Source organism: Hibiscus syriacus, unplaced genomic scaffold, assembly GCF_006381635.1.
Source record: "Hibiscus syriacus cultivar Baekdansim isolate YM2019G1 unplaced genomic scaffold, ASM638163v2 tig00110833_pilon, whole genome shotgun sequence".
In the NCBI taxonomy this organism is placed as follows: domain Eukaryota; kingdom Viridiplantae; phylum Streptophyta; class Magnoliopsida; order Malvales; family Malvaceae; genus Hibiscus; species Hibiscus syriacus.
This window is the reverse complement of record NW_024062884.1, coordinates 1,713,952-1,739,890: the sequence shown is the minus strand read 5'-3', so window position 1 is coordinate 1,739,890 and position 25,939 is coordinate 1,713,952. Positions and strand designations below refer to the sequence as shown.

The window sequence follows — 25,939 nt, the reverse complement described above, 5'->3', positions numbered from 1 at the left end:
TAAAACATTATTTAAAAATCTAAACGTGACACTTGTCACTTAGCTATTCTTTTTAACAGCATCATACACCTAAAAGTGTAATAGATAAAACATTAACCACCTAATTTTAACGAAAATTTCTTTATGCGTCAAAAGTATTGCAAGTATAAATTAGGTTATTTGTATATTAAACCAAAATAAAAAACATTAAATGTGAAGCAAATCATTAAAATAATGACATTATCAATAATAATAATAATAATAATACCAATAAAAACAATAATAATAATACGAGTTTTTTTGAATATCTAAGCAAATGGGAAAAAAACTAGTCTCGCTAGTAATTTAGTAGAATGAGACACTAAATCCCTTAAGCAAAGACACAAGTTCAAATCATGGCAATTACAAACGGAGTAAACTGAATTGGAAGGATCATCCTTACTTATGAAGTACCCGATCCTCAAAAGAATCCACCGAAGCAAATTCCAAAATTAAATAAATATATACCCTCTATGAAACTAACAATCATTGCCTTTGCAGAGGTATTCTTTTCTATAAAAAATCATGACTCGATCCCTCTAAATTGTGGGCATCCATTTTCCCATTTTGCATTAGACCCATGTTTGCACTCTGAGTTGAAACCATGGCTGATGGATCATCAAACCTGCCGGCATGGTGTTCAGTGTTCAAAGATGAACCACTACTATTACCGAATACATTAGGCAAGTTGGACCTCATGCCTTGCTGCATGTTCTCTTCTTTCGGTGCTTTTCCCTTATTCCCATCGGCATAGCCGGATGAGCTCGGTGGCACTGCGAGAGGAAAGCTAAATCAGTAGGACAAATGTTAAAAACTTCGACTAGCCCAAGTTTAGGCTTCAGCAACTAAACTAAGGGGAGCTAGATAATTAGCAAACCCATTTATGAGATTTTGGTCACCTTAGGACAAATATGAAAACTAGACCCTATTTACAAGTTTTGATTAAAAGAAATAGAATTGTAAAAGAAAAAAAGTTGAGTGTTTAAGGTCTAGTGTTTAGGGTAGAATCCATTAAATTTCAAATGATAAACATCAAGAAATTTTATTAAATATCTAACTATTTATACAAAACAAGCACGACACCTTCTAAAACATAACATAAGAAAGATCTCATTAAGTCTCTCAAATTTTTAAAAATTTTGGTTAGACCCCAATTATTTTAGAAAAGATGTAGACTAAACCCTTCAAAAAATTTAAAAATTTTAAGTTGCACCCCAAACTCTATCACCGAGTTCTGCCACTGACTACTACAACCTGATAATTAGTAGCAGTAACAACCAACAATTGCAAACAACCATATTGTAAATAGATGACTACATGCTAAAAATCAAGGAGTGAAACGCAAGAAAGATAAAAGACTGGGAAATTTAGTAAAAAAAGAAAAAAGATCTTACCATGTGACAAGTGAGGTCCATTATTAGGGCAAACTCCAGTAGGATAAATTTGATGCATGAGTTGCACATGTTGCTGCAGCATCTGGTTGAACTCTATTATTTGTTGCTTCACCATCAATCTCATGTAATAAGCCCTGAAGAATTCTTCATTCTCTTGTTCAAGTTTTTCCCATACTGAGGCATGAAAATTTTTGTGTAAGAAGAAATTTAAAAAAAAAACAATATTGACGTTATGTAATAAAATATTTGGACATTTTGGTACCAAATTTAGTAAAGGAAGGCAGAATTTTGGCCTGAGCTAGCAGAGTTTTCTCAACTTCCTTCTCCGTCATGTAGAGCTTAAGACATCTTTCTATAAGGTTTTGAACCTGAATTCACATGTAATGCTAAATTTAGTGGCGGATCCAAAAATATTTTTATACGTGAAAACACATATATTAGTTATTGAATTTGTTCATATAGGGTGAGCACAAATAAAATTTCAAAGTGAACATAAATAGTAAAATAAACAACTAATATAAGAAAATTCCGGATTCTAGTACCCACCCTAACCATGCTTTGCATCCGTCGCTGGCTAAAATCAGCCTTAACCATCCTAGACAACATACACCCTAAGTTTCCTCTTCATGGTATAAAGCAGACGCAGACACTACTGGTCGAGCATATAGAATGAATAACACTTCCATAAAATTCAATCCGTCCATAATAACTGCACGACTCCATTCTAAGATAGATCGAATAAGGGTTGGTGGAGTCAGTCGTCTCTGAAAATTTTAAATTATCATATATTTCGATTTTTTTCTTCATATTTTCTATTACCAATCTAGTTTTTCCCTCTAATTGTTTTTTTATAAATTCGTTCTACTAACATAGATTTATGCGTCGTCTCTACTTAACTAAACCCGACATAAAGTAATAATTTAGCAAGAAACCTAAGTTTTCTTAAAGGCAAAAAAGAAAACACCAAAATGAACACATAAGCATACAATTTACTGTAGATAATTGATCTTCAATGGTAAAGAACAAGGTAAAAAATCTTACCTTCTCTATATCTTGAACCGAAATCCTTCCTACCGGTCCGGTCGACATTTTTTTTTTAACTTACTGACCAATCACACCTGAAAACGAAAGTTGAAATCAAACCCAAAAAGAAAATATTATATGATAAATAATTTAATAAAGAATATGAAATTTCACTCTTGATAGACTTTTCATCAAGGAATTTAAAGAATTATTAAATTCCGTAAGTATATATCATATAAAACTCTATTTAATTTTGGTGATAACACATAGTGTTTTAATCGTATCAGACATTAATATAAATAAATATTAACGACACCTTAATATTTCCTTTATATTTTTGAATATTCAAAGCTTTTGTTAATTTTTTAAAAATAAATTAAATATTATTGCAATTTAAAATAAAAATAAATGTAAATGGTAAATGGTAAATTATAATGATAAAAGTATATAAAAGGATAAATAATGATAAGCATGAAATATATATAAATGGTTTATTTTAAATAAAAGTGATGGTTTATCTCTCCCAATGTTTATGGATATCCATAATAGTTCATATTATTTATGTCAATAAATAATATATTTTTATTATTTCACATTTGAACCTAAAAAAATATTATTAAATTAAAACTAAATAAAAATGAGTAAAAACGAAAATACAAATTTATATCCATTTTAAACTATACAAAATTGTATTTTTATGTATTATTTATTATTATAATAGATAAATTTCACAAAATATTAAATTATTAGACCCATCTTAAATCACAATTTTATTATAATTTGAACTATTCAAATTTAAAAATAATAGATATCTTATTGCTTTAAATTATTTTTTACTTAAACATAATAATTATATTAGAGTTAAAAGTTTGAATAGATAAAACCTAATAAATGTTAAGTTATTAACCTTTACATATATGGAGGTCTACACGGAAGCTGCTCTTAACCTGGTGTTGGAGGCAACCTACTATCTTACCTCTCCCTTACCCCATTACATATGAGAATAAGGGTCAGCTAATTTATATTAATTTTTCATGACGTCTACATTATAAATTCATCTATTGAATTTTAATTCAACATTTAGCTGATATAGCACGAACCAACTTCCAGTGACAGAACAAAAGCAGGGCTAGTGAGGGTCACGACCCCTAAAATTTTAAAAATTATAATTTAGACCCTTTAAATTTAAAAATAATAATAATTTGGTACCCTATTTTAAAAAAAAACATATTAAACTTTATTTTTTTTAATTTTCTTAATTAAATAGCCTCCCATAATTAAAAAGAAATCTTATTAAGCATTTCAAAATTTCAAAAGATTTAGTTACACACTAATATTTTTGGGGGAAAATATAAATTAAACCCTTCAAACTTTTTGAAAATTTTAATTTAAACTTCCAAATATTTTAAAGTTTTAAGTTGGCCCCCAAACTTTATCACCAAGTTTCGCCACTGCTTACCTATGTAGTTAAAGGAATCGTTGTTGTTCTTAGAGGTCACAAGTTCGAGCACCAGCGGCTGCAGTAAGGTGATTGAGCGTTCATTATCAAATGATTGTGAGTATTTAGAACATATACTACTTTATAATTACCTTAGCTTAATAAAAAATATTTAGTTGATATAGTTGTTATAACATCTAGAAGATCATAGGTTTAAGAATACTTTGAGACAATTGCTTTCGATGGTCAATTACACTATACATCCTTGAATCATTAGTAAGATTACGAATGAGTCATTTGATTACAAATAATGTCTATAAATCAATCAATTAATTGATTTGTTACAAATAACTCATTGGCCATTAAATATTATACAGTTTTTTAACTTAGAACATTTTATTGTAGAAAAAGTATTAAGACTCATTGAGTGTGTTACAATTAAGTCAATTAATTGATTATAATAATGGAATCGATTAATTGATTGTAACAATTAGGTCTGCATCGATAGTCATCAATTGTTATATACGATGGCCAATGAACTTCAAATTTTACCATAAGATTCACTTCAATCTCATTCAATTCATCGGAATAGTTTTACGAGAATCTCTCTCAAGAGTAATGAAATCACTCAAAAACTTTTAAGTTTCTTGAACCTCAACCTACACCGTCCACCCTCAAATGGCCTCCGTCTCAAATATATTCTTCATCTCACCAATATAGCCTCTGCATTCTTCAATTCGTCAAACGAAGTCCCCGATCTTCGAGAAGCCTAAAACCTAAAAATATTTTTTTTGGACTTTTTAGATTAACTAAATGACTCAATTATAAAATTTTAAAATTGAATGATTGATTTTATAATCTTTTAATGATTGATTGATCCATTTATAAAACAATATTAAAAAATATTTTCTAAAGACACTTTTTAATGATCTTTTAATGATTTATAATCTTATTAATAGTTAAATAACGTGAGATTATAATTTACCTGATAAAATTATTAAAAAATATTTTCTATAGACACTTTCTAACATTTATATAATTTTAAATGATTTAATGACTTATTTATAACAATTAATTAAATAATTCATTTATAAATTTTTTAAAAAAGTTAGAAAGAATCAACGTAGATATCCTATAAAAATAAACCCTATCCACTTTTCTCTCAAAAACTTGGGGTCTTCCCTCTTTTTTTTTCATTATTGTTGATTAACGACTACATCAGCCTTTGTGTTGGTTATCGCCGTATATATTTCTAATTTTTCTTTTATTTTTTATATTATATATTTAATTTTCTTTTTTTAGTTTTCAATAATTATATATTTATGACATGTTTTCTTCTATCTTTATAACATGTTTTTCTTTATCGTTATGACATGTTTTCAGCCATTTGGTCGTTGTTTTGTTTATTTTTTTTCTTAGGATTAGATTTGATATATTTTTTTATACCTTTATGACATATTTTTCTTTATCATTATGGCACGTTTACCGCCAGTTGGTTGTTGTTTTAGTTTATCTTTTTCTCATGGTTAGATTTGAATACACAATTTAAGATCGTGAATAATTTTTCACTTCACTCGATTCTAGTTTGCGGTTGGTATGTGGTCTTTTAGTAGCTTTATCTTCTTTTGTATCTTGTTTGATGATGCGGTTAAAGCTGCTCATATCTATTTTTTGTTCGAGGTTTTTGATTCGATTTTAACATCTTCCTTGTATGGTCCTTATGTGATCTTAAGTGTCTACTTTTTGTGTTAACTATTATAGAAAATGTCCTAATTATATAATTAATTTATGTTTGATCGTAAACATTCATTATAATTTTGGATATTTAATCTTCTTAATAAAAGTAAAAAAATAGACTATCCATTTGGAGCATTATTGAAAAAAAGTAATACCCATTGTTGGGTTTGATATTCATAAGACCACATCTCAAATCATATTGTTGTTTTACACTTTTTTGGGTGGAGTTCAATTAGCAAAACAAAATTGGAAATCTTCAATTAGTAAAAAAGATGCAAAATTTATAACATTTTTCCAAACATCACTAAACCATTGCAGTTATGCCATTGAGTCTAGGTCTTATTTTCTCAGTTGAAATCCCTTCCTCCATTGCTTTTCTATTGTTGTTGTTGGATTGTGGTTGTTGTTGTTTTTCTTCCTTATCTTGTTTCTCTGGTTCTTGGTGATCCTTGATTTTGGTTTTCAACATATGGGGCCTAAGTTTATTTAGATCTGATAACCTGACCGGCTTCAACAAAAATTCTTCTGCACCTTCTTCTAAACATCTACAAAAAAACCAAATTATGCCAACAAATAATTTTTGAATTACAACATTAAATTCTCCTCTATCGTTGTATTTTTGGGTAAACTACGCATTTAGTACCTAAACTATCAGTTTTTGTTTGTTTTAATATCTAAACTTTTAATTTTTTTCAAAATCCAACGTTAAATTTTGAACGACGTACTAAAATGAAATAAAAACTAAAGTTTTTAAGGGCAACTACTAAAATGAAACAAAACCTGAACTTTAGGTATGATTTTGAAAATAAAATTAAAAGTTTAAGTTCTAAAACAAGTCAAAATTGATAGTTTAAGTACTAAACAAGTAATTTACCATACTTTTTTTATAAATTATAAATCTAATTTTAATACTAGCTAGAAGAGGGAAGGATAGACTCTAAAAAAGGGAAAATAATTGCTCATAATGGGTCTAGAGTCCATGACCTAAAGGAATACGATGGAACGAAGATAAACAACTTAACCAACCAGCGAAATATGCTTAGTCCCCTTAATTGTTATATTCACCAATAATTCTGTGATAATGTACTTATTCAGTCATCCATCGATAAAATATTAAAGATTATGCCAACGTGAAATTTTTTATTATTATTCAATACTGACGTGATATTACCTTATGATGACACATCATCATTATCTTTAATTTTTTTAAAGGTTGGTTATCAAAATAGAAATAAGACGTAATATTAAATACAACTTAAAAAAATAATAGTTGAGTGACCGAAATAGAAATTAATAATACGCTGGTGAACAAATAAGTAATTTACCCATAGTTCTTATCATTAGATCATGTCTTTTTACCTGCTGATCCTTGAAGGTACATTCTCAGATGACATAATGACTACTGGTATGTTTTTTAGAGATGAAGATTCCTGCAAAAACCCACAATCAAATATCCCTGTAAAATTTCAAGAGATTTTAGACAAATTTCTCCCAAGAAACTAATCTAAATCAAATAGAGAAACGGTAGTAAATTGAACCAGATTTTCCCAATGTTCCAAAGGCTTTTTCATTGGTTGGACCCCATATTGGCAACTTTTATCATTAAAATGTACCATTATTAATGTAACTTGTAGGGGTGAGTAAAACTCGATTTACTCAACTTGATGCTAAAAAGGTTCGATTCGATCAAATACTCGAATTAGTTGTATATTATAATTAGTAGAGATCTATTTACATTCATCATTAAATTTCAGTCTGCCATAGGGTCAAGACTGATTCTTGAAAACCTAATACAGAAATAGTGCACAGCTTGTTTCTTTTTAGAGGCTGATTGAGGGATTTAGATAGTGGTCGGATAATAGTATAGTGACCGCGGCATCTAAAACCGTTATCGTAGAAAATAACAATGTGAAGCGGAATCATATTAATAATGGTGGGTTATGGACGTAATTTAACGGATAACGGCTAATCGTTACAATAACATATCAATAACATATCGTTATTATGCTATTTTTCCGCTATTTTAATTTTAGAAAATCATTTTTATTTAAAATCAATTCATTTAGAAAAAAAAATTATGATCGCATTGACCCCGATATCATCTGTTATATCCACAAATACGATAAATACAAAGCTACCTTGATTTTCTTGAGCAAATCATAGCCGGTCATGCCGGGCATACAGTAATCTGTAATGACAAGATTCACTTCAACTTCCTGTAAACACCACTAAAACAAAAGGGAAATTTTACAAACCAAGGGAAAAAAACAGAGAAAATTGATAAAAAAAAATGAAGAAGAAGAAGAAACCAACCTGATGATTGTTAGGAGAAACAGAGGGAGTATTTGTGTTGATGATTCCATCATCTTCATGTAAACCCAGAAATTCTAAAGCCTTACTTCCAGAATCAACCGTAGTAACTGTTCAATCGAATCAAAACAAGAGTTCAGAACAAACGAAAACAAATCAATAAAACTGGAAACCGATGAAGCAAAATTTTCCCTTTACCCTGAAACGAAGAGGTTTTAAGCAGCCTTTCAATAAGCTTTCTATCGATGATGCTGTCATCAACAGCCAGAACATGAAACTCTGAATCTGCTGCCATTCCCGTTCCTCCAATTCGATATCAAATCCAGAAAACAATGGGGTTCAGAAGGGATTTTTCCCAAGTTTTTTGAAAGATGAAAGGATTGGGTTTATTGATTTGGTTAAGAAGAGAGCGAAGAAAGCAAGATCCGACCAAACTTCATCCCAAATCTTAGAAAAAATTTCAAGTTAGTTGATTTTGAATTACAGGGCAAGCAACGGTGGAAAAAAGAAATCACAATGACAAATAGTAAACGAATAAAATAACGAAATGAATCTAGATGGGGATTTGTTTTCGGCAAATTATGAATTTAGAACTTAAACTATAAATTTTAGTCTATTTTAGTACCTAAACTTTCAATTTTTTAAAAATATACCTAAACTTTAGTTTTTGTTTCATTCTAGTACCCCTTTTCAAAATTTAACGTTAATCGTTTTAAAAATTAAAAGTTTAGGAACTAAAATAGACTAAAACTAATAGTTTAGGTACTAAATGCATCAAGTTTTTAACGGTAGGTACTAAAATGAAATAAAAAATAATGTTAGGTATGATTTAAAAAAAAATAAAAATTTAGGTGATGTGATCCCATTCAAATTCCTTAGTCCTTGCACGTGTGATGGGGCCACTTGGATATTTTTCCGGGTCCTTGTCACTGGCGGCCATATCAGTAGTGTTGTCACGTTTCCATTGGCCGAACAAGAGCATCAATCTCCTTGTCATAGGTAGGATAATTAAGCATAGCTCCACTCAATTTCTCACTAAAATAGGTTATAGAGCGTGGAATGCATATTCTTCTTTCCTTGAATAAAAAACCATCATCACTATAGTATTTGTCAGATGTTCCCCTTTCACAAGCTTTGTAAATTTCACCAAAATCAGAATCAGACACATATAAGTCCTTAATAAAAACAAAACCCAACAACTTAGATACTAAAGTGTTTAGATATGAACCCAGTTGTGTGTCCCAAGTCATATATATAGTTGCCCGATCGTGATTCTAGTAAGCGACTGAACTTGTAACTTGAATTCAAAAAATGACAGTTGAAAGAGATGAAAGTAGATAAAAGGGTGATAGTTGTTGATTTATATGAATAAGATAAAATAACGGAACTGATAAGGATTAATGTTATGAATGTAAAGATGGTGAAGGTTGTAGTATGGAAAGTGATGGATTTACGAAATGGAAAAGCGATGAAGGCAATGGTAGTATGGGTGTGAATTTGTAGGGATGAAAGGATTAAAACGGACCAAATCTAATAGTTCATGTACTAAATGTGTAGTTTATCCTTTTATAGGAGAGTGGGAGAGTGGTCTTATTTATTTAGGGTAAACTACGCATTTAGTATTTAAACTATTAGTTTTTATCCGTTTAGTATCTAAACTTTTAATTTTTTCAAAATCATACCTAACTCTTAGTTTTCATTCCATTTTAGTACTCACCGTTAAAAATTTAATGTGTTTAATACCTAAACTATCAATTTTGGTCCGTTTTAATACTTAAATTTTCAATCTTTTCAAAACTTAAAGTTAAATTTTGAACGGTAGTACTAAAATGAAACAAAAACTAAAGTTTTTAACGACAGGGTTCTAAAATGAAACAAAAGCTAAATTTTATTTATGATTTCAAGAAAATTGAAAGTTTAAGTATTAAAATGAACCAAAATTGATAATTTAGTTACTAAACGTGTAATTTATCTATTTATTTATAATATTAATATATGATATATGCTCTCATTCATATTTTCAAGAAAGAAAATCAATGAAGACGTATGAAGGATCGAATTTTATTTTAATAGTTTTAGATAATTATAAGTCAATATTTATTTGATTTTTTCTAATTTAATTATTAATATTTAATTTGTTAATTCAATATTTTAAATTGAATTTTGTATATGTCTAGATACGATATTCTTAATTCAATTTGTAAATGTCAGAGTTTGAATTTCTGACATTACTTAAAGGACATAACATCTCATTTTATTATATCAATTGATTATTGAATATTTTAAAATCATGTTTAATTATTAATAATACACATAATCTATAAATGCAGCTGCTCAAATCTAAATTCCTTAAGGAAAATAATATCATTAATATGGATGTCGTTGATCTTATTATGTATTTTAATAAAGGGTAAATTATGCATTTAGTATCTAAACTACTAGTTTTAGTACCTAAACTTTCTCAATTTTTCAAAATCATACATAATATTTAGTTTTTATTTTATTTCAGCACCCTTCCATTAAAACTTAATGCGTATAGTACCTAAACTGTTAGTTTGATCTGTTTTAGTATCTAAATTTTCAATATTTTCAAAACTTAATATTAAATTTTAAAGAGGGGTACTAAAATGAACTAAAAACTAAAGTTTTTAATGGCGGGATACTGAGATGAAACAAAAATTAAACTTTAGATATGATTTAAAAAAAAATAAAAGTTTAGATATTAAAACAGGTCAAAATTAATAAGTACTAAATGCATAATTTACCCTTTAATAAACTTATTGATATAATGAATGGAATAATTACATTTTTAAGGGAGCTTAAAATTGATAAATTGTTTAATTAAAGGGAAGGAAAATGATGCAGGTGGGACCCACTAAATCCTGGGAAGAGATACGGATGGTGGCTTTTAATTGTGAAATCATGTGGCGCTGACCATAAGCTGAGCAGGTGGAGTGGATGAGGTGGCATTTGGCAAACCAACTATTACGCCCAATTTATTTTTATTAGGGATGTAAAAAATTGATCTAATACGTAAAATTGATTGAAACTGACTTGAGTTAAAGTTGTTTATGATTTGAGTTGGCGGTGATTTGAAATTGATTTGAGTTTGAATTGATGTTGACTAACCCGAGTTAGACTTAAAAATTTATGACCTGCACTAGACCTACACTCGACCTGATAACTACTTTAACCCGAATTGAACCTGATAATGTGATAATCGAACCCGACCTGCATCTAACTTGATATGAACCCGAACCCGATATTAACCCGATAAATAACTGATATCACCCGACTTGTTCTCAATCTGATCCGTTGTGAACCTGACATGTAATTGACTTAATATGTAAATGATCTGACATGTTATCGAACTAATCTAATATTTACATATATGTTACCAATTACCATTGATGAAGTTAAAAAATTATGAATTTTTAATATTATAATGTGACATAATACATCTTCGCAATTTTGAGTGCATGATTAAATATGATAATTAAATTAAATTATATAGTTTTTATGTTTATAAATTGTATCCTATAAATATATTCAAAAAATTATTAAATTAATGACTTGGAATTAATAAAGTGAATAATAAATGTAAATAAATTAGTAATTATTATCATTATATTACTAAATTTAATTTCTATATTTCTTATGTTCGTAATATTTAAAAAAATGATAACTATTAAATTAATTTTATTAAATGACTCATAAATTATTTTTATGTAATAATTAATAACATAAATATAATCCAACTTAAATATTAAATTAAAAATTTAAGCACTTTATAAATATTGAAACTAACAAAATGTATAAATGTACAAATTAAATTTATTATAACTTAATGCACCAAAATTACAATTAAATGAAGTAAATAAATTTATGATAAAATTTAAGCTCTCAGATCTTATAGCAAAAGTTTTACAAGGTCGAAGACCCGACTTTATTACGAAAAGTTTCTTCATCGAGCTTTTGTTTATCTGAAAAGATCTAAATGTTGCCAGTATGATTAAAATTATGGGCAACTTATAAGCTTTAAAAGCCGAAGTGCCACCAACATAATTTAACCATATGTAACTAATTAGATAAGAATTTACAATGGTTCAATTTAGTGAAACCAACAACAACAACAATTTACAAGGCAACAGTCAGCCAACAACAAGCATCAATGAATCATTTAAAATAAGTCCAATAAGCATTTAGACGAATTCCAGTAAGCATTTAGACCCAGCCTAATCAACAATTATACCAATCCAAGTAATGGTAAAGTCAAGGGGAATACGATGACCAACAGTGCTAAACATTTCCGACTTTACTATACCTTTCAGACTACAATTATTTCATTAATATGCTTATTGTTAAACACCCTATAAAAGTAAAAACTAATCATTAATATGCTTGTTGTTAAACACCCTATAAAAGTAAAAAATAATCATTAATAAATCATTTAAACTATTAATGAAAATTATGAAATAAACACAATAAATAAGTTACCATAAAAGGGAAGAATGAAGAAAGAATTATTCACAAACGTTAAACATACAAGGACTAAAAGGAAATTAAACCAAAAATTAAATAACATGCATAAAAGTGGTTACTATATGTGACTAACATGCAAAAACACGGCTAAACTAAAGGAACTAAACATAAATTAAATAAAAAATTATATAATGCATAAAAAAGGAAAAATAGCAAGTTCGGTCCCTACAGGTGATCATTTTGTAAAAATATGCTTAACTTAGGGGGACCTAAGTGCAATTCCCCCCTAAAGTTTTATATAAAAGCAATCTTTTTCTTTTTTATTTTCTTTACTTATTTTATTTTATTTTTTTTAGAGAGAGAAGGAATCCCACCATCGCGTTGCCGTCTGGGTCGCCGCCGGTGGTCGTTGGCTACCAAAATTTATCAAGAGACTCATCTCGGGCTCCTCGTCTCATAGATAGGCTCGTTTTGCACGAAATAACCTCCAACTTTGTGAAATAGGGTCGAGACTCTTCGACTTTTGGCACCCTGGTCTTATTCGTCAGTCGTTGGATCTAGCTGATTCTTCAGTATGTTGTTTCCCTCGCTCGTATGCTTCTTCTCACCGTCCGGATAGGGCAACGGAGGCCCCAATAGTCGGTGAGGCTTTGGCAGAATGGTATCTCTACTCCTTTTTTTTTTTTTAGTTTGTACATTTAGAAAAAAAAATAATAAAATACAAAATGATGCTTCTTTTATTTCTTTCGAAATTTCAGGGAGACATCGATTACATTGTTCATTCGGGTTCTTATAGAACCTCGATTACATGTAAAAAAAGGTCGTTGTTTTTGTGTTTGGTGACTTGCTGTTGATGAGAGCTGCTGGGTGTTGCAGTGTTCGCAGGACTAGGTGATGGCGTGCTTGGTTGGTGGTGCAGAGGTGAGGCAGCAATATGGGTGGCAGGGTATGGTGGCACAGTGATGGTAGGGCATGGTGTTGGTAGTGGGTGACCAAACCGGGTCGGATCATGGGCTTTGGATTAACTAGTTGTAAACCATGTATGGTTATGGGTTAGTTGTAATTGTTGTAATTTAGGCATGTTTTGGGCTTAATGTAATGGGCCTACAATAATAATAATAATAATGACAGTCGGGGCGAAAACGAGTGTAGACAATTATAATTATCAAACTAATTTAAAATATAATATTCAGTTTACGATAATATATATATATATATGATAAAATCTAATTTGAGTTGAATTATGATTTTAAAGGCTATATAAGGTATAAAGTCTAAATTCTTAAACAATAAAAGAAATAAAATTGTTTGTTCTGCTTAGGTGGATTGCGTAGAGGTCATGACGCTATCGTAAAGACTTGAAATCAACATTGTGGGAAGGAAATTAGATTCATAACACAACTCTACAATTTTGGATCAAAAGTTTCGAGACGAAATAAGGTAATATTCTCTCAATTTATTTCTCATACTTGAATCTCCTACGTCTGATTTTAACAAATTAGGCCAAATTATTATTTTATAATCTCCTACGTCTATGGGGTTGGATTATATATATTATTATAAAATAGTATCTTGGGATTTTATTATTTATAATTATTCAACTTTATTTTAATTATCTTTTTCATTTTCTTATTCTTTACAATTTATGTAAATTTTATTGATCAATCCAACATTTTCTTCTTTAATTTTATCTAACGACGGTGGCACTGGTTTTAATGCTAGTTTCCGTCCACCGATTATCCTTTTTTCTTTTAATTTTTTAATAAGAATAATTATGTATTTGTGACATATTTTCTGTCTTTATGGCAGGTTTATCTCTGCCTTTGTGACATGTTTTTATGTGTCTTTTGGTAGCTTAAGAATTTTTGTTTTTTGTTTTTTTTTCTCATGGTTGGATTTAACATCGCCACAACTGATCAAGATGGCGATGATTTGTTATCATGATGATCTTCCCTACTTTGGACCCTCAGATTGATTTGGATACGCATTTTGTGTTCATGTATTATTTTCTGATGTCGCCTAACTCTGATTTACGATTTGTCGGTGGTATTTTAGTAGCTTTATCCCCTTTTGTGGTTTGTTTACCGTTGCAATTAGAATTATATTTGTTCGTATCTTTATTTTATTCGAGTCTTTTTTGTTATTTTTTTAACTTTTTCCTTCTTCGGTCCTTATGTGATCTAGATGGCTAATTTTTGTCTCAGTGGTAATACTAAAATATCAAAATTATATTTTAAGTTTACGTATATGCTTGTAAATCTTAATTGTAATTTTAGATATTTTTTTTATTTTTAATAAAACAAACCACATTCTATATAAAAAAAATTATTTTAACTAACCATAATATTTACTTTCATTTCATATTCCTAAAATACCAAAATTAAAAAAAAAACAATTAAAATCAACAATCTCGCATATAATTAAAAATTTCCAATTAACACATTTTATTTTCCTTAAATTATAGATTCAATACTCGTTTTTCACAAAAATTACCTTTTAGGGATATTATTGTGAATGCAAAAATTATTCCTTTTCTTCTTCTTATCGTCACATATAGAGATGCACAGAAGCCGGATTTCAATCCGATTCGGATCGGATAAAAACCGATCCGGTTTTTCTCCCAACCCAAAAACCGGATTTTAAAAAAACCGGTTCGGATCTTAATCGGTTTGGAGGGCCGGATGGTGTAACCGGCGTAATCGGTTTCGGTTTGCAAAAAACCGGGGGTTTTTTTTTAAACTACTTTTTATTTTAAATTCATATCTAGCGTTACATTTTTATTTCATTTTGGTTACTCACAGTTAAAAAAAAATTAACTGTGATACTGATGTGCCATCATAAGGTAATGTCACATCATCGTTGAATTTTTTTAACAAATATCATGTCAATAGTTCTATTAATTTTTGTCACGGCTTATTTAGTACATAAACTATCAGTTTTAGGTTATTTTAGTACCTAAACTTTCAATATTTTAAAATCATATGTAACACTTAGTTTTCATTTCATTTTAGTATCCACCGTTAAAAGCTTAACACGTTTAATACATAAACTATCAATTTTGTTCTATTTTACTACCTAAACTTTCAAAACTTAAATTTAAAATTTGAATGGGTAATAAAATGAAATAAAAACTAAAGTTTTTAACAGTGTATACTAAAATGAAAAAAACTTATCTTGATGCATAGTTTTTGAAAATTCTAAATAAAACGAATCAAAACTGATAGTTTAGATACTAAGCATGTAATTTTTTCTTAGTTTTTTAACATCAAGTGATAAAGACGAAACCGAAACGTAACATTATGCATGATTTTGAAATAAGAAAAATAATCAGATGACTAAATCGAAATAAAAGTGATAGTTAAGATAAGAAACGCGTAGTTTACCCAAACAACAAAGAGGGTGCATGGATAAAAGGTACAGCTGGGTGGTTAAATGCTTAGAATGGAAACAAACAAATTCCGTAATAGTCTACTGTCTTCTTCTGGATGTTACGAGAAAACCTTCTTCCTTATTTGGCTCCACTGTTTACTCCCTTATTTAACTTGTTTTACAGCCATTCATCCCCCCTCAAACTCTGCCACCTTCCTCTCTTGAATCGATCAAAACCCAGTTTTCATTTCTCTCTTTTCATCCAGTTATCATGGCTGACGAGGTGAAGGATAAGCATGATGAGGAGTTCCTACTGGAAAGTGATGAAAATGAGGACGACCTTGAAGGGAGCAAGGCCGGCGACGTCAGCGACGCCAGCATCAACTACCGTACCGATGATGATGTCGACGGCTCCCGGCGACATCCTTCTTTCACTTCACAGCAATGGCCTCAGAGTTTCAAGTAATGCTCTCTCCTTCTCTTGCTCGTCTAGTGTAATCTTTTATCCTTTTTTTCTTCTGAAAGTATATTCATTCGGTTTACATCACATCACCTTCCTTATGTAATATTTAAATTAGAAATGAATATATGATTTTCTGTTAAAAGTGAACTTACAATATAAAATACAATTACATAAAATCTGAAACATAGATAATATAAATATTTTAGTGAAACGACGACTGTTTTCACCCGTCTCTTGATCCATTCGTGATCTTATTGATTAATGCGAGGAAAAGGTCACTTTACTTGAAACATAGATTTGAAAGAAATAAGGGGAAATATATGTTCTAATGGTTCATACATCTGCTATGAGAATTGGGTTTTTGCCAAATCTTTCAAAAACAGTGCCTTTGTTAGGGATTTAAATTTCTTCGCGTTTGCTTTTATTACAATTGCGACTATAGTAGGTGTTTTGCGGTCTTTATGAACATGACGGTTGTATAATAAGCACCTTTACTGCTGTATAGAAGCTGTTATTTTGATAGAGGACCGTTATTTAAATCACCGACTTTGTCTGATGATGTGAACACATGCAGTGTTTAATTTTTTCTGGGTACTTGTTTGTGTTTGTTACAGAGAGACAATGGATCCTTATACAATCACGGCATCTCCTGGCTTTGGAATCGTTGGGGGAATTCAAAATTTGAGACATCTTAGTTTTACCAGTCAGAAAAGTAATTTGGAACTGGATGGAAGACTTCCTCTTATGCCCGAGAATCGAAAGAGTTATTCCAAGGAATTTTTGGAGAGCCTCTCAAGAGCACAGTCAGGGTGGTCACAGAGGCCATCATTCCCTAAGCAACTTACTGGAGAGTTTCCCATTTCTTATGGATGCAGCGTGACCCAGACCGTATTTAATTGTAAGTCATGTTGTTATCTGACACTTCATATAACTATGATGGTTGTGCATGACCCAATTGACCTTGATGATTAAGGGATTATTGTTATCCCTTAGGTTCTGGGTTCGTGCTTCATGCATATAGGGGTGTATAAGCGGCAGTGTCAAATGGTTGAGAATCTTTTATTCTTTGAGGTATCGAGTTTGAGCACCATGTATGCAGAGGTGTATAAGTGTTAAATGTCAAATGGTTAAGTCTTTTATCCCTTGAGGTCCCGGGTTCGAGTACTATGTATGTAAGGGTGTGTAATCGTTCAATGTCTAATGGTTAAGAATCTTTATCCTTTGAGGTCTCGTGTTTGAACACCATGTATGCAAGGGTGTATAAGTATTCGAGTTTTTTATCCCTTGAGGTCTTGGGTTTGAGCACAATGTCAAATGGTTAACAGTCTTTTATCCTTTGTGATCCTGAGTTTGAGCGTCATGTATGTAGCAGTGTATAAGTTTTCAATGTTAAATGATTGAGAGTCTTTTATCTCTTGAGGTTTTAGGTTCCAGCACCATGTATGCAGGGGCGTATAAGCGTTCAATGTCAAATGATTGAGAGTCTTGACTATAAAATAAGGCTAATAAAAAAACTATGAGGGTTGTGATTTAATAAATTGACAATTATTATCTTGATGTTTCCTATGGTTTCAAAATTTTGTTAACTTGATGATTTTGCTTGTTTGATAGCCATAAATGTAATGGTTGGAGTTGGGCTTCTCTCCACACCTCATACAATAGCAGATGCAGGCTGGGCAAGCTTGTTGGTTCTAGTCTTTTTTGCTGTTGTATGTTGTTATACAGCCACACTCATGAAATACTGCTTTGAAAGCAGAGAAGGAATTATATCTTACCCTGATATGGGTGAAGCGGCTTTCGGACGATTCGGACGCCTTTTGGTATCTGTGAGTTATCCTTACTTCCTTAGCTTATTGCTTTTAAGTATAATGAATCTTTCGTATTCGATACCGGTACCTAAAAGTCTGTATTCGGTACAACTATGTTTGTTCTCTAACAATATGCATTGTTTGTTGGTTTTTTTTGCAGATTGTTCTCTATACAGAATTATATGTACGCTCTTGCTTCTAATCTACTTTTTTAATGGATTGTATGCTGCAATTTCCCTATCTAATTAACAGATTTTCATTTCACCTGTACAGTCATATTGTGTGGAATTTATTATCATGGAAGGTGACAATCTTACAAGGCTATTTCCTGGAGTTTCTTTGGATTGGCCTTTTCTAAAGTTGGATTCGACGCATCTCTTTGGAATTTTAATTGCATTTGTTATTCTACCGACCGTCTTGTTAAAAGATATCCGTTTGATTTCTTATCTTTCAGGTGCTGCAAAGATGCTCAATGTACCCCAAGCATCTAAAATGTTAAAAATTTCATTATGAACTCACCCCAGATATCCCTTTACTTGTTTTGCAGCTGGTGGGGTTGTTGCAACATTGGTAATAGGTCTTTGTCTTCTGTATCTCGGTACACTGGGCGGTGTTGGCTTCCATCATACCGGTAAAGTTGTGAATTGGAGCGGCCTTCCTGTTGTAATTGGTGTGTATGGATTTTGTCATTCAGGACACTCTGTGTTTCCTAATATTTATCAATCGATGGCTGATAAATCACAATTCAAGAAAGCAATGCAAATATGGTAAGGAAACTTTGTCGCAGCTTCGAAGGATGTTTCTTGTGCTCCTTTTGTTCTGATCTCCGGTAGATGTTTTGTTCTGCAGTTTCTTTTTGTGTATCGTATTGTACGGAGGTGTTGCAGTCATGGGTTATCTCGAGTTTGGTCAAAGCACATCGTCTCAAATAACTTTGAATATGCCACCAGATGCTATTGTTTCTAAAATCGCGTTGTGGACGACGGTAAGTATGAGGCTCTTCGTTTTAAAGGTTTTTTCGTCCAGAGGGAGGTTTGTTGTTGTTTCTAAGTTGCCTTTCTTCTGGTGTTACAGGTTATCAACCCACTCACAAAATATCCTTTTGGCTTTATGTATTAGAAATGCTTATATGTTTTTAAATCCGTTCCTATATACCGATTTTGTTCCTTGACGTCTAACAAATATGCATTATTGTTGATCCCCTTGGCGAGGAGCATAGAGGAGCTGCTGCCAGATCATATCGTGGATAGCTTATGGTGTTTCGTTCTTCTGAGAGCGGCATTAGTCTTTTCTACCCTTGTCGTTGCATTTGCCATGCCTTTCTTCGGTAAGTTTCGGAATTCGCTCTCTATCAATTGTCTGGATTCGGTTATCTCTCATACTTCATGATGCGATAAATCGTATGAGCCTAGTAAATAATCATAGGTGGTGTCATTTCTTCTAGATCTGTGCCAAGTTATGCTTGCAAGATAGTAACCTACAAAACCAGAATGCATATTATCAAGAGTGAAATCCATGGATATCTACCTCATTGCCATGGTACTCATGGTCAATAATCGATAATACCATCTACTTTTGTTTTGTTCAAATTGGCCGTTCAACTTTTGTTTCGGTGCAATTCGATAAAAAAATTAACGGGGAATGAATGCTTGATGAAGTATTCCCTTGGTTACTAGCCAGTATTGGGAGTGGCATCACTCTGAAGTTGAACTGGCACAGGCCTTCTAACAGGCTAGGAACACTAGTTGGTGTCATGAGCTCGTACTATCGGACGATTCTGCAATGACCTTCACTAGGCTAGGAACACTCGGAACGAGCAAGCCGTAGTCCTTGTTATAACAAATATCATATCATTCTTAAGTAGTTCATCAGTTTGGCAAGCTCAAGTATTTCCTTCTGTCTGCTATTCGGTTGTAGTACGAAGAATAACTACGATCCTCCTCATATTAGTAATAACACGATCACGATTTTCGCTAACAATTTTGGTAAGGAAGAGGATTGTACAATGGCTTCTAACAGCTATAATCTATAAGAATGCAGTGATTTATATGTGCAATTGTCTTGACCACAGGTCTTCTGATGGCTTTAATTGGTTCTCTTCTAAGCTTCATGGTGGTAAGTAACTTGTGTTCTGTTAATTCAATCTTTCAATTGAAAAAATCTCGTAAACTACGTATTTAGTACAAACTATCAGTTTTGGTCTGTTTTAGCACCTAAACATTTAATTTTTTCAAAACCATATCTAACGTTTAGTTTTCATTTCATTTTAGTGTATGCCATTAAGAACTTGACGCGTTTAGTAGTTAAACTATCAGTTTTGATCCATTTTAGTACCTAAACTTTCAATTTTTTCAAAATTTAACGTTAAATTTTGAACGGAGTACTGAAATTAAACAAAACTAAAGTTTTTAACGGCAGAGTACTAAAAGGAAACAAAAACTAAACTTTAGGTATGATTTTGAAAAAAATAAAAGTTTAGGTATTAAAATAGACTAAAATTGATAGTGTAGGATTGTAGGTACTAAATGCGTAATTTTACCTAAACAATCTTTCATGGAGGCTTCTTTGAATAAGAAATTGCATTCATCTTCTGCAAGGATAAACTAATTTTGTTATATATATTTCAGGCTATAATAATGCCATCACTATGTTTCATTAAGATCGCCGGAAGGAAAGCTTCAAGGATAGATGTAAGCAGAATAAACTTGTTGCATTCATTTATTCTCTTTTATAGTTTTGTCCACTCACTCGTTTACATCACTGGTCTTTTACTTTAGCTTTATATTCGTATTTAGTTATGTCACTCCGTAAGCGAGTAATAGAACGATGACATGACTAACAATTATTAATGTGGACTGCTACAGTGAAACGACGTCATTTTGGTGTGATTGTTCCGATACATAAAATGATGTTATTTTAGACATTAAACTTTGGGTAAATTACATGTTTAGTACTTAAATCATTAGTTTTGGTCCGTTTTAATACTTAAACTTTTAATTTTTTTAAAATCATACATGACATTTAGTTTTTATTTCATTTGAGTATCCCACCGTTAAAAGCTTTAGGGGCTATTTGTTTATTTCAGAATGATTAAGCACTGAATGATTCAAATGTTGAATGATTCAGAGGCTCTGTATAAATTAGCTCTGAATGTGACATGTTTGATAATGGCTCTGAATCATTCGGAATGTATTTCTGTGCTGAATCATTCAGAATGTACTTCTGTGCTGAATCATTCAGCACTGTTTTGCTGAATCAGTCAGCACTGAATCATTCAAAGGTGCAAAACAGACGCGCTGAATGCTGAACGGTTCCATTAAGAAGCAAACAAACAATCCCTTAGTTTTTGCTTCATTTAACATTAAGTTTTGAAAAGATCGAAAGTTTAGGTATTAAAACGGATTAAAACTGATAATTTAGGTACTAAACGTGTTAAGTTTTTAACGGTGGGTATTAAATTGAAATGAAAACTAACGTTAGCATGATTTTGTGAAAATTAAAAGTTTATGTACTAAAAACATTCTTCCTTTCATCTCCGTTTCTTATTCGACAAATATTTTTTTTATCATGTAAACAGATGGTTTTGAGTGCAACAATCGTTGTAATAGCCGCAGTGTGTGCAGTGGTTGGGACGTATTCATCAGTGCGTGGGATTGTGAGTAATTACTGATACACAGGGGCATAGCTTCGTGCTGGTTCTCCACCTGTAGATTGTCATAATGGGGATGTTGCTGCTGGGAAGAAACGATGTTTCACTCTCAAACTGCTCTGCCGACATATATATTCGACTAAGAATACAGTATTGCAAGACATTAAAGAATATTTAGTATTCAGACATGTTATCTGTTGGTCATGTTATGATGTGAATTGCTTTGATGCCCCCCCACTTTGCTTGCTCATATTTTATTATAGGTTAAGGCCTTAGTTTGTTCATAGGGATATGCATGGACCCAAATCAGATTGGTTTTGACCTCATTTGATCTGGTCGATTTTCTTTTTCTAAAAATTAGATTCAGGTTGGGTCTAGTTTTTTTAAAAAAAATATTCATATCAGGTTTGGATTTAGTATGAAAAATACTAGACTTGACTAAAAAAATAACACAAATTTACTTTATATTTATGGATAGTTACAATAATAATTATTTATATGTTATTTTTTTCATTAGATTTTTATTTTTATTAAATAAAAAAAATATAATTTTTATAAATATATTTATTTTGAGTTGAGTTTAGATCGGGTGAAGTCACTTCTAAATTCGGGTCAAAAAGGAACATATTTTTTAGGTCGAGTTAAATCGAGTTGATTGAGAATTCAACTCGATCCATGTCCATCTCTAGTCATTCCTGGGGTAGTATCTGACCCATTCAATGACTATTGACTAAGGTTTCACTGACTTCTTGTTCTTACCAACGTTTGGAATTTCAATCCTACTCGATTTCCGATTTTATTTTACTTCAGGAATAATAAAAAATAAAAAATGATTCTAACACTTAATTAAATTATCATTTTGGTTCTAACCTCAATATTTTATTTTGGATGAAAAGATTTTTCGTAAATAAAATTTATTAGTTAATATGCTATTAATGCTTTAAAATATATATATATTTTGTCTTAAAATATTTGTTTATAAATTTTTAACCATCAGATTTTACAATGTAACTATTGGGATTTGAAAAGTTTTAAGAAAAGTATTCCTTTGTTATTACTAAATTCGTTTATAGATTTGTAGTAAATTAATAGATTTTTGGGTAAAGTGCATAAATGATTTACTGGTTATAGGGTATTGTTTTATTAAGTTCGTCGATTATTAAAAGTTACAAAATGATCTTTCGACTATAGAATGTTATTTTGTTGAGTCCCTCGACTATTAAAAGTTACAAAATGGTCACCTAACTATTCATTATGTTTCAAACTCGTCTTTTATTGTTAATAAATTAATAGTATTTTGAGCTGAACGTTAACTTCCTGATGGAGATATGATAAAATTTGATTCAATTATCTCGTTTAACTAATACATCCCAGTCATTATGTTAACGTCCAATTTAGACTAACACAAATTTTTAACGGAAAAGGACGAGCTTAAAACACAATGAATAGTCATATGATCGTTTTATAACTTTTAATAACAAAAGGACTTAACAAAGTAACGTTTTATATTCGGAAGACCACGAACTTAATAAACTAATATCATATTGTTAGGGGACCATTTGTGTACTTTACCCTATATTTTTTTAAAGTATGATAAATTATAAATTTCATCAATGAACTTTACTCTCTTTTTTATTTTTCTCACTAAACTTTACAAATTTTCAATTTCCTCACCAAACTTAATACATTGAGTTTTTTTGTTATTGAACTTTACTCTAGCTCTCCTATTTTGGTCACTCTGACGTTAAATAGTTAACGACATTAAAAATAATGTCATTTTAAAAGAACAAAATTTTTACCAAAATTTTGTCGTTTTGCATTTATATAACTATTTATTTTAACGTCGTTAATTATCTAACGACCGAGTAACCAAAAAACTTAATGTATTAAGTTCATTGAGAAAATTAAAATGATTTAAAGTACAATAAATGAAATATGAGAGAGAGTAAAATTTAGTTACCAAATTTATAATTTACCCTTTAAAGTATTAGGAATTATAGAATGTGATGATGATCTAAATAGGGTAGGACTGCAAATATGCAGTGTAAGCTTTGGGGGGTACATTTGCAACAACTTATTTATGTTTTTCCCAACCCGAATCCTGGAAAACAATAAAGGAAAAGAATTTGAAGGGGGGGGGGGAAGCATTAATTAATAAAGCTGCACAGAAAGGAGGAAGAAGGAATAAAAACAAGATCCACCTGGAATCCCTCTGTTCTGCTTTGTGGCTGTAAGTATTTTCTTGTTTTTTGATCTTTTTGTTTCCATGAAGTCAAATCATTTCTGAAATTCATTCATCTTTTTGTTTGCTGAACTTTGGGGCTGCTTTTGGTTGTTCCATATTTGTTTGTAATTAAGATTATTTTGTGGGTTGAACAAGAAAAATAATGAGGGAGGAAGAACCGAATTGGTTCTCGAGATGGGAGGAAGAGCTGCCGTCCCCGGAGGAGCTGATGCCTCTTTCCCAGACCCTAATCACGCCTGATCTTGCTCTCGCCTTCGACATTCGTAACCCGAATCAAGACTACCGGATTCCGCCTCCGCCTGCTGCTGCTCTTCCTCTTACGTCCTGTGCGGCTCTGCAGGCTCCTTCTATGCCCACCTCTTCCGAATTAGCCTCCGATTCCGGGGACTTGGGCTCCGGTGGTGCCGGAGACGAGCCCGCGCTGACTCTCAAGAGGCCTCGACTCGTGTGGACCCCACAGCTGCACAAGAGATTTGTCGACGCCGTGGCTCACTTGGGGATCAAGAACGCCGTCCCCAAGATCATAATGCAGTTGATGAGCGTCGATGGTCTGACCAGGGAAAACGTCGCCAGTCATTTGCAGAAGTATCGCCTCTATTTGAAGAGGATGCAGGGCTTATCAGGCGGACCCGGCGGCCGTTCCAACGGCGGAGCTGGCAGTGCCGCCACGACTGATCCGGCTACCGACCATTTGTTCGCAAGCTCGCCGGTTCCACCCCACTTCCTTCATCCTGGTAGGAGTAATTCGGAGCATTTCTTGCCGATTGTGCCAGTGCCAGGGCTGCAGCATCACCACCAGCAACACCAGATGGTGGCGGCCGCTGTAGGACATCCGCATTTGCAGGCTCAGTATCATAGGCAGTTGGGGCATTTCGGGTCATCGCCAAATGGCCAATTCGAGCATCCCTTATTAGCTAGGCAGACGCAGCAACCACTGCATAGGATGGGAGGGGCGCCATTGCATAACCAAGTTCCCAGTAGCCATCTACAAGATTTGGAATCTGCCAACGGGAATGGTGGAAGGAAGGTTCTCACTTTATTTCCATCCGGAGAAGACGATTGATTCGCACTCATCGCCACTCCATTTCTTCCACTTCTTTATGTTGATTAGTCTTTTATCCTATTTCATCATGTAGCATGTTGGCGGGTGTTATCATTTTAGTGATCTTGAGGGGCTGGTGGTAATTGGCAAATGAGTAAAATTTAATCCAAATCTTCATCTTGAGCTGTTAGGGAGTGTACTTAATCTGGTTGTAGTTTCTTTGATACTTTCTGCCATTGCAGCTTCAGTTCTGCAGACTTCCGTGCCTGTAACTAAGTCGTCACCGTCTTCGTTCTCGGTCGGCATATAGCTTCCATTGGGGACTCGGGACCGCGACGTCGGTGTAAGAAACAGTAAATTCCTAAGCTTATAGATTTTTGGAATTAATTCATCTGCTGCTAATGGGGTTTGTGTTAATCATTTCTTCTTAGTTCATACTGTTATTAGAGGTAAGTTGTACATTATGATCTGCAATATGAAGTCCATCTTCATCTCTGACGTTTCATCATCTTCTGTTTGTTTTTAAGTCTAATTTTCAAGAGCATTGATTTAACATTTTTGGACTTGTTGAATGAACACATGCCATTTCTGATCAAAGAATCATGTAGATTTCATTAGCATACAGCTGAAACATTCAGTATTGGGTCCGTTTTAATACTTAAACTTTTAATCTTTCAAATCCTAACGTTAAATTTTGAATGGAGATACTAAAATGAAACTAAAACTAAAGGTTTTGTTTTCAAAGTTTGTCACATTTGGATGAGCAACTTATTTGTGCTTGTTATGGATATGATCCGATAGCCTAATTGAATAATCTGAGGTGTTTACAAGGTAGTATATATTCGAAATTTTCTTAGCATATCAACAATTCACATTTACTTCAACTCGAGTCTACTAGAAATAACAATGTTTTCTTTTATAACCTAGACCACTTCATGAGTTCACGTATATTATTCTATTT

General features: G+C 31.8%; 4 protein-coding genes across 6 annotated transcripts; 2 read left to right on the top strand and 2 right to left on the bottom strand.

Moving 5' to 3' along the window:
- Window positions 1-531: 531 nt before the first annotated feature.
- Window positions 532-1,744, bottom strand: LOC120143152. Its single transcript, XM_039157545.1, has 3 exons — window positions 1,675-1,744; window positions 1,413-1,586; window positions 532-791 (listed from the first exon to the last, which is right to left on the bottom strand). The coding sequence occupies exons 1-3, from the start codon at window positions 1,742-1,744 to the stop codon at window positions 532-534; spliced, it is 504 nt and encodes a 167-aa protein (XP_039013476.1).
- Window positions 1,745-5,752: 4,008 nt separating this feature from the next.
- LOC120142982 (two-component response regulator ARR9-like) lies at window positions 5,753-8,465 on the bottom strand. Of its 2 annotated transcripts, none has more exons than XM_039157414.1 (5): window positions 8,119-8,465; window positions 7,924-8,030; window positions 7,749-7,838; window positions 6,970-7,040; window positions 5,753-6,155 (listed from the first exon to the last, which is right to left on the bottom strand). In XM_039157414.1, the coding sequence occupies exons 1-5, from the start codon at window positions 8,213-8,215 to the stop codon at window positions 5,915-5,917; spliced, it is 606 nt and encodes a 201-aa protein (XP_039013345.1). In that variant the 5' UTR covers window positions 8,216-8,465; the 3' UTR covers window positions 5,753-5,914. The 2 variants fall into 2 exon arrangements, with proteins under 2 accessions (XP_039013345.1, XP_039013346.1); XM_039157415.1 differs by having other exon boundaries at window positions 5,915-6,155; window positions 7,749-7,826; window positions 8,119-8,215.
- A 7,431-nt stretch (window positions 8,466-15,896) lies between these two features.
- Window positions 15,897-21,928, top strand: LOC120143075 (amino acid transporter AVT1A-like). Its single transcript, XM_039157495.1, has 12 exons — window positions 15,897-16,233; window positions 16,849-17,132; window positions 17,846-18,060; window positions 18,203-18,226; window positions 18,316-18,496; window positions 18,590-18,809; window positions 18,892-19,027; window positions 19,117-19,136; window positions 19,224-19,369; window positions 20,114-20,157; window positions 20,670-20,732; window positions 21,620-21,928. Exons 1-12 carry the CDS (start codon window positions 16,043-16,045, stop codon window positions 21,710-21,712), a joined length of 1,617 nt encoding a protein of 538 aa, XP_039013426.1. The 5' UTR covers window positions 15,897-16,042; the 3' UTR covers window positions 21,713-21,928.
- Window positions 21,929-23,754: 1,826 nt separating this feature from the next.
- LOC120143073 (transcription factor MYBC1-like) lies at window positions 23,755-25,149 on the top strand. Of its 2 annotated transcripts, none has more exons than XM_039157493.1 (2): window positions 23,755-23,921; window positions 24,072-25,149. In XM_039157493.1, exon 2 carries the CDS (start codon window positions 24,079-24,081, stop codon window positions 24,997-24,999), a length of 921 nt encoding a protein of 306 aa, XP_039013424.1. In that variant the 5' UTR covers window positions 23,755-23,921; window positions 24,072-24,078; the 3' UTR covers window positions 25,000-25,149. The 2 variants fall into 2 exon arrangements, with proteins under 2 accessions (XP_039013424.1, XP_039013423.1); XM_039157492.1 differs by having other exon boundaries at window positions 24,050-25,149.
- Window positions 25,150-25,939: the final 790 nt, after the last annotated feature.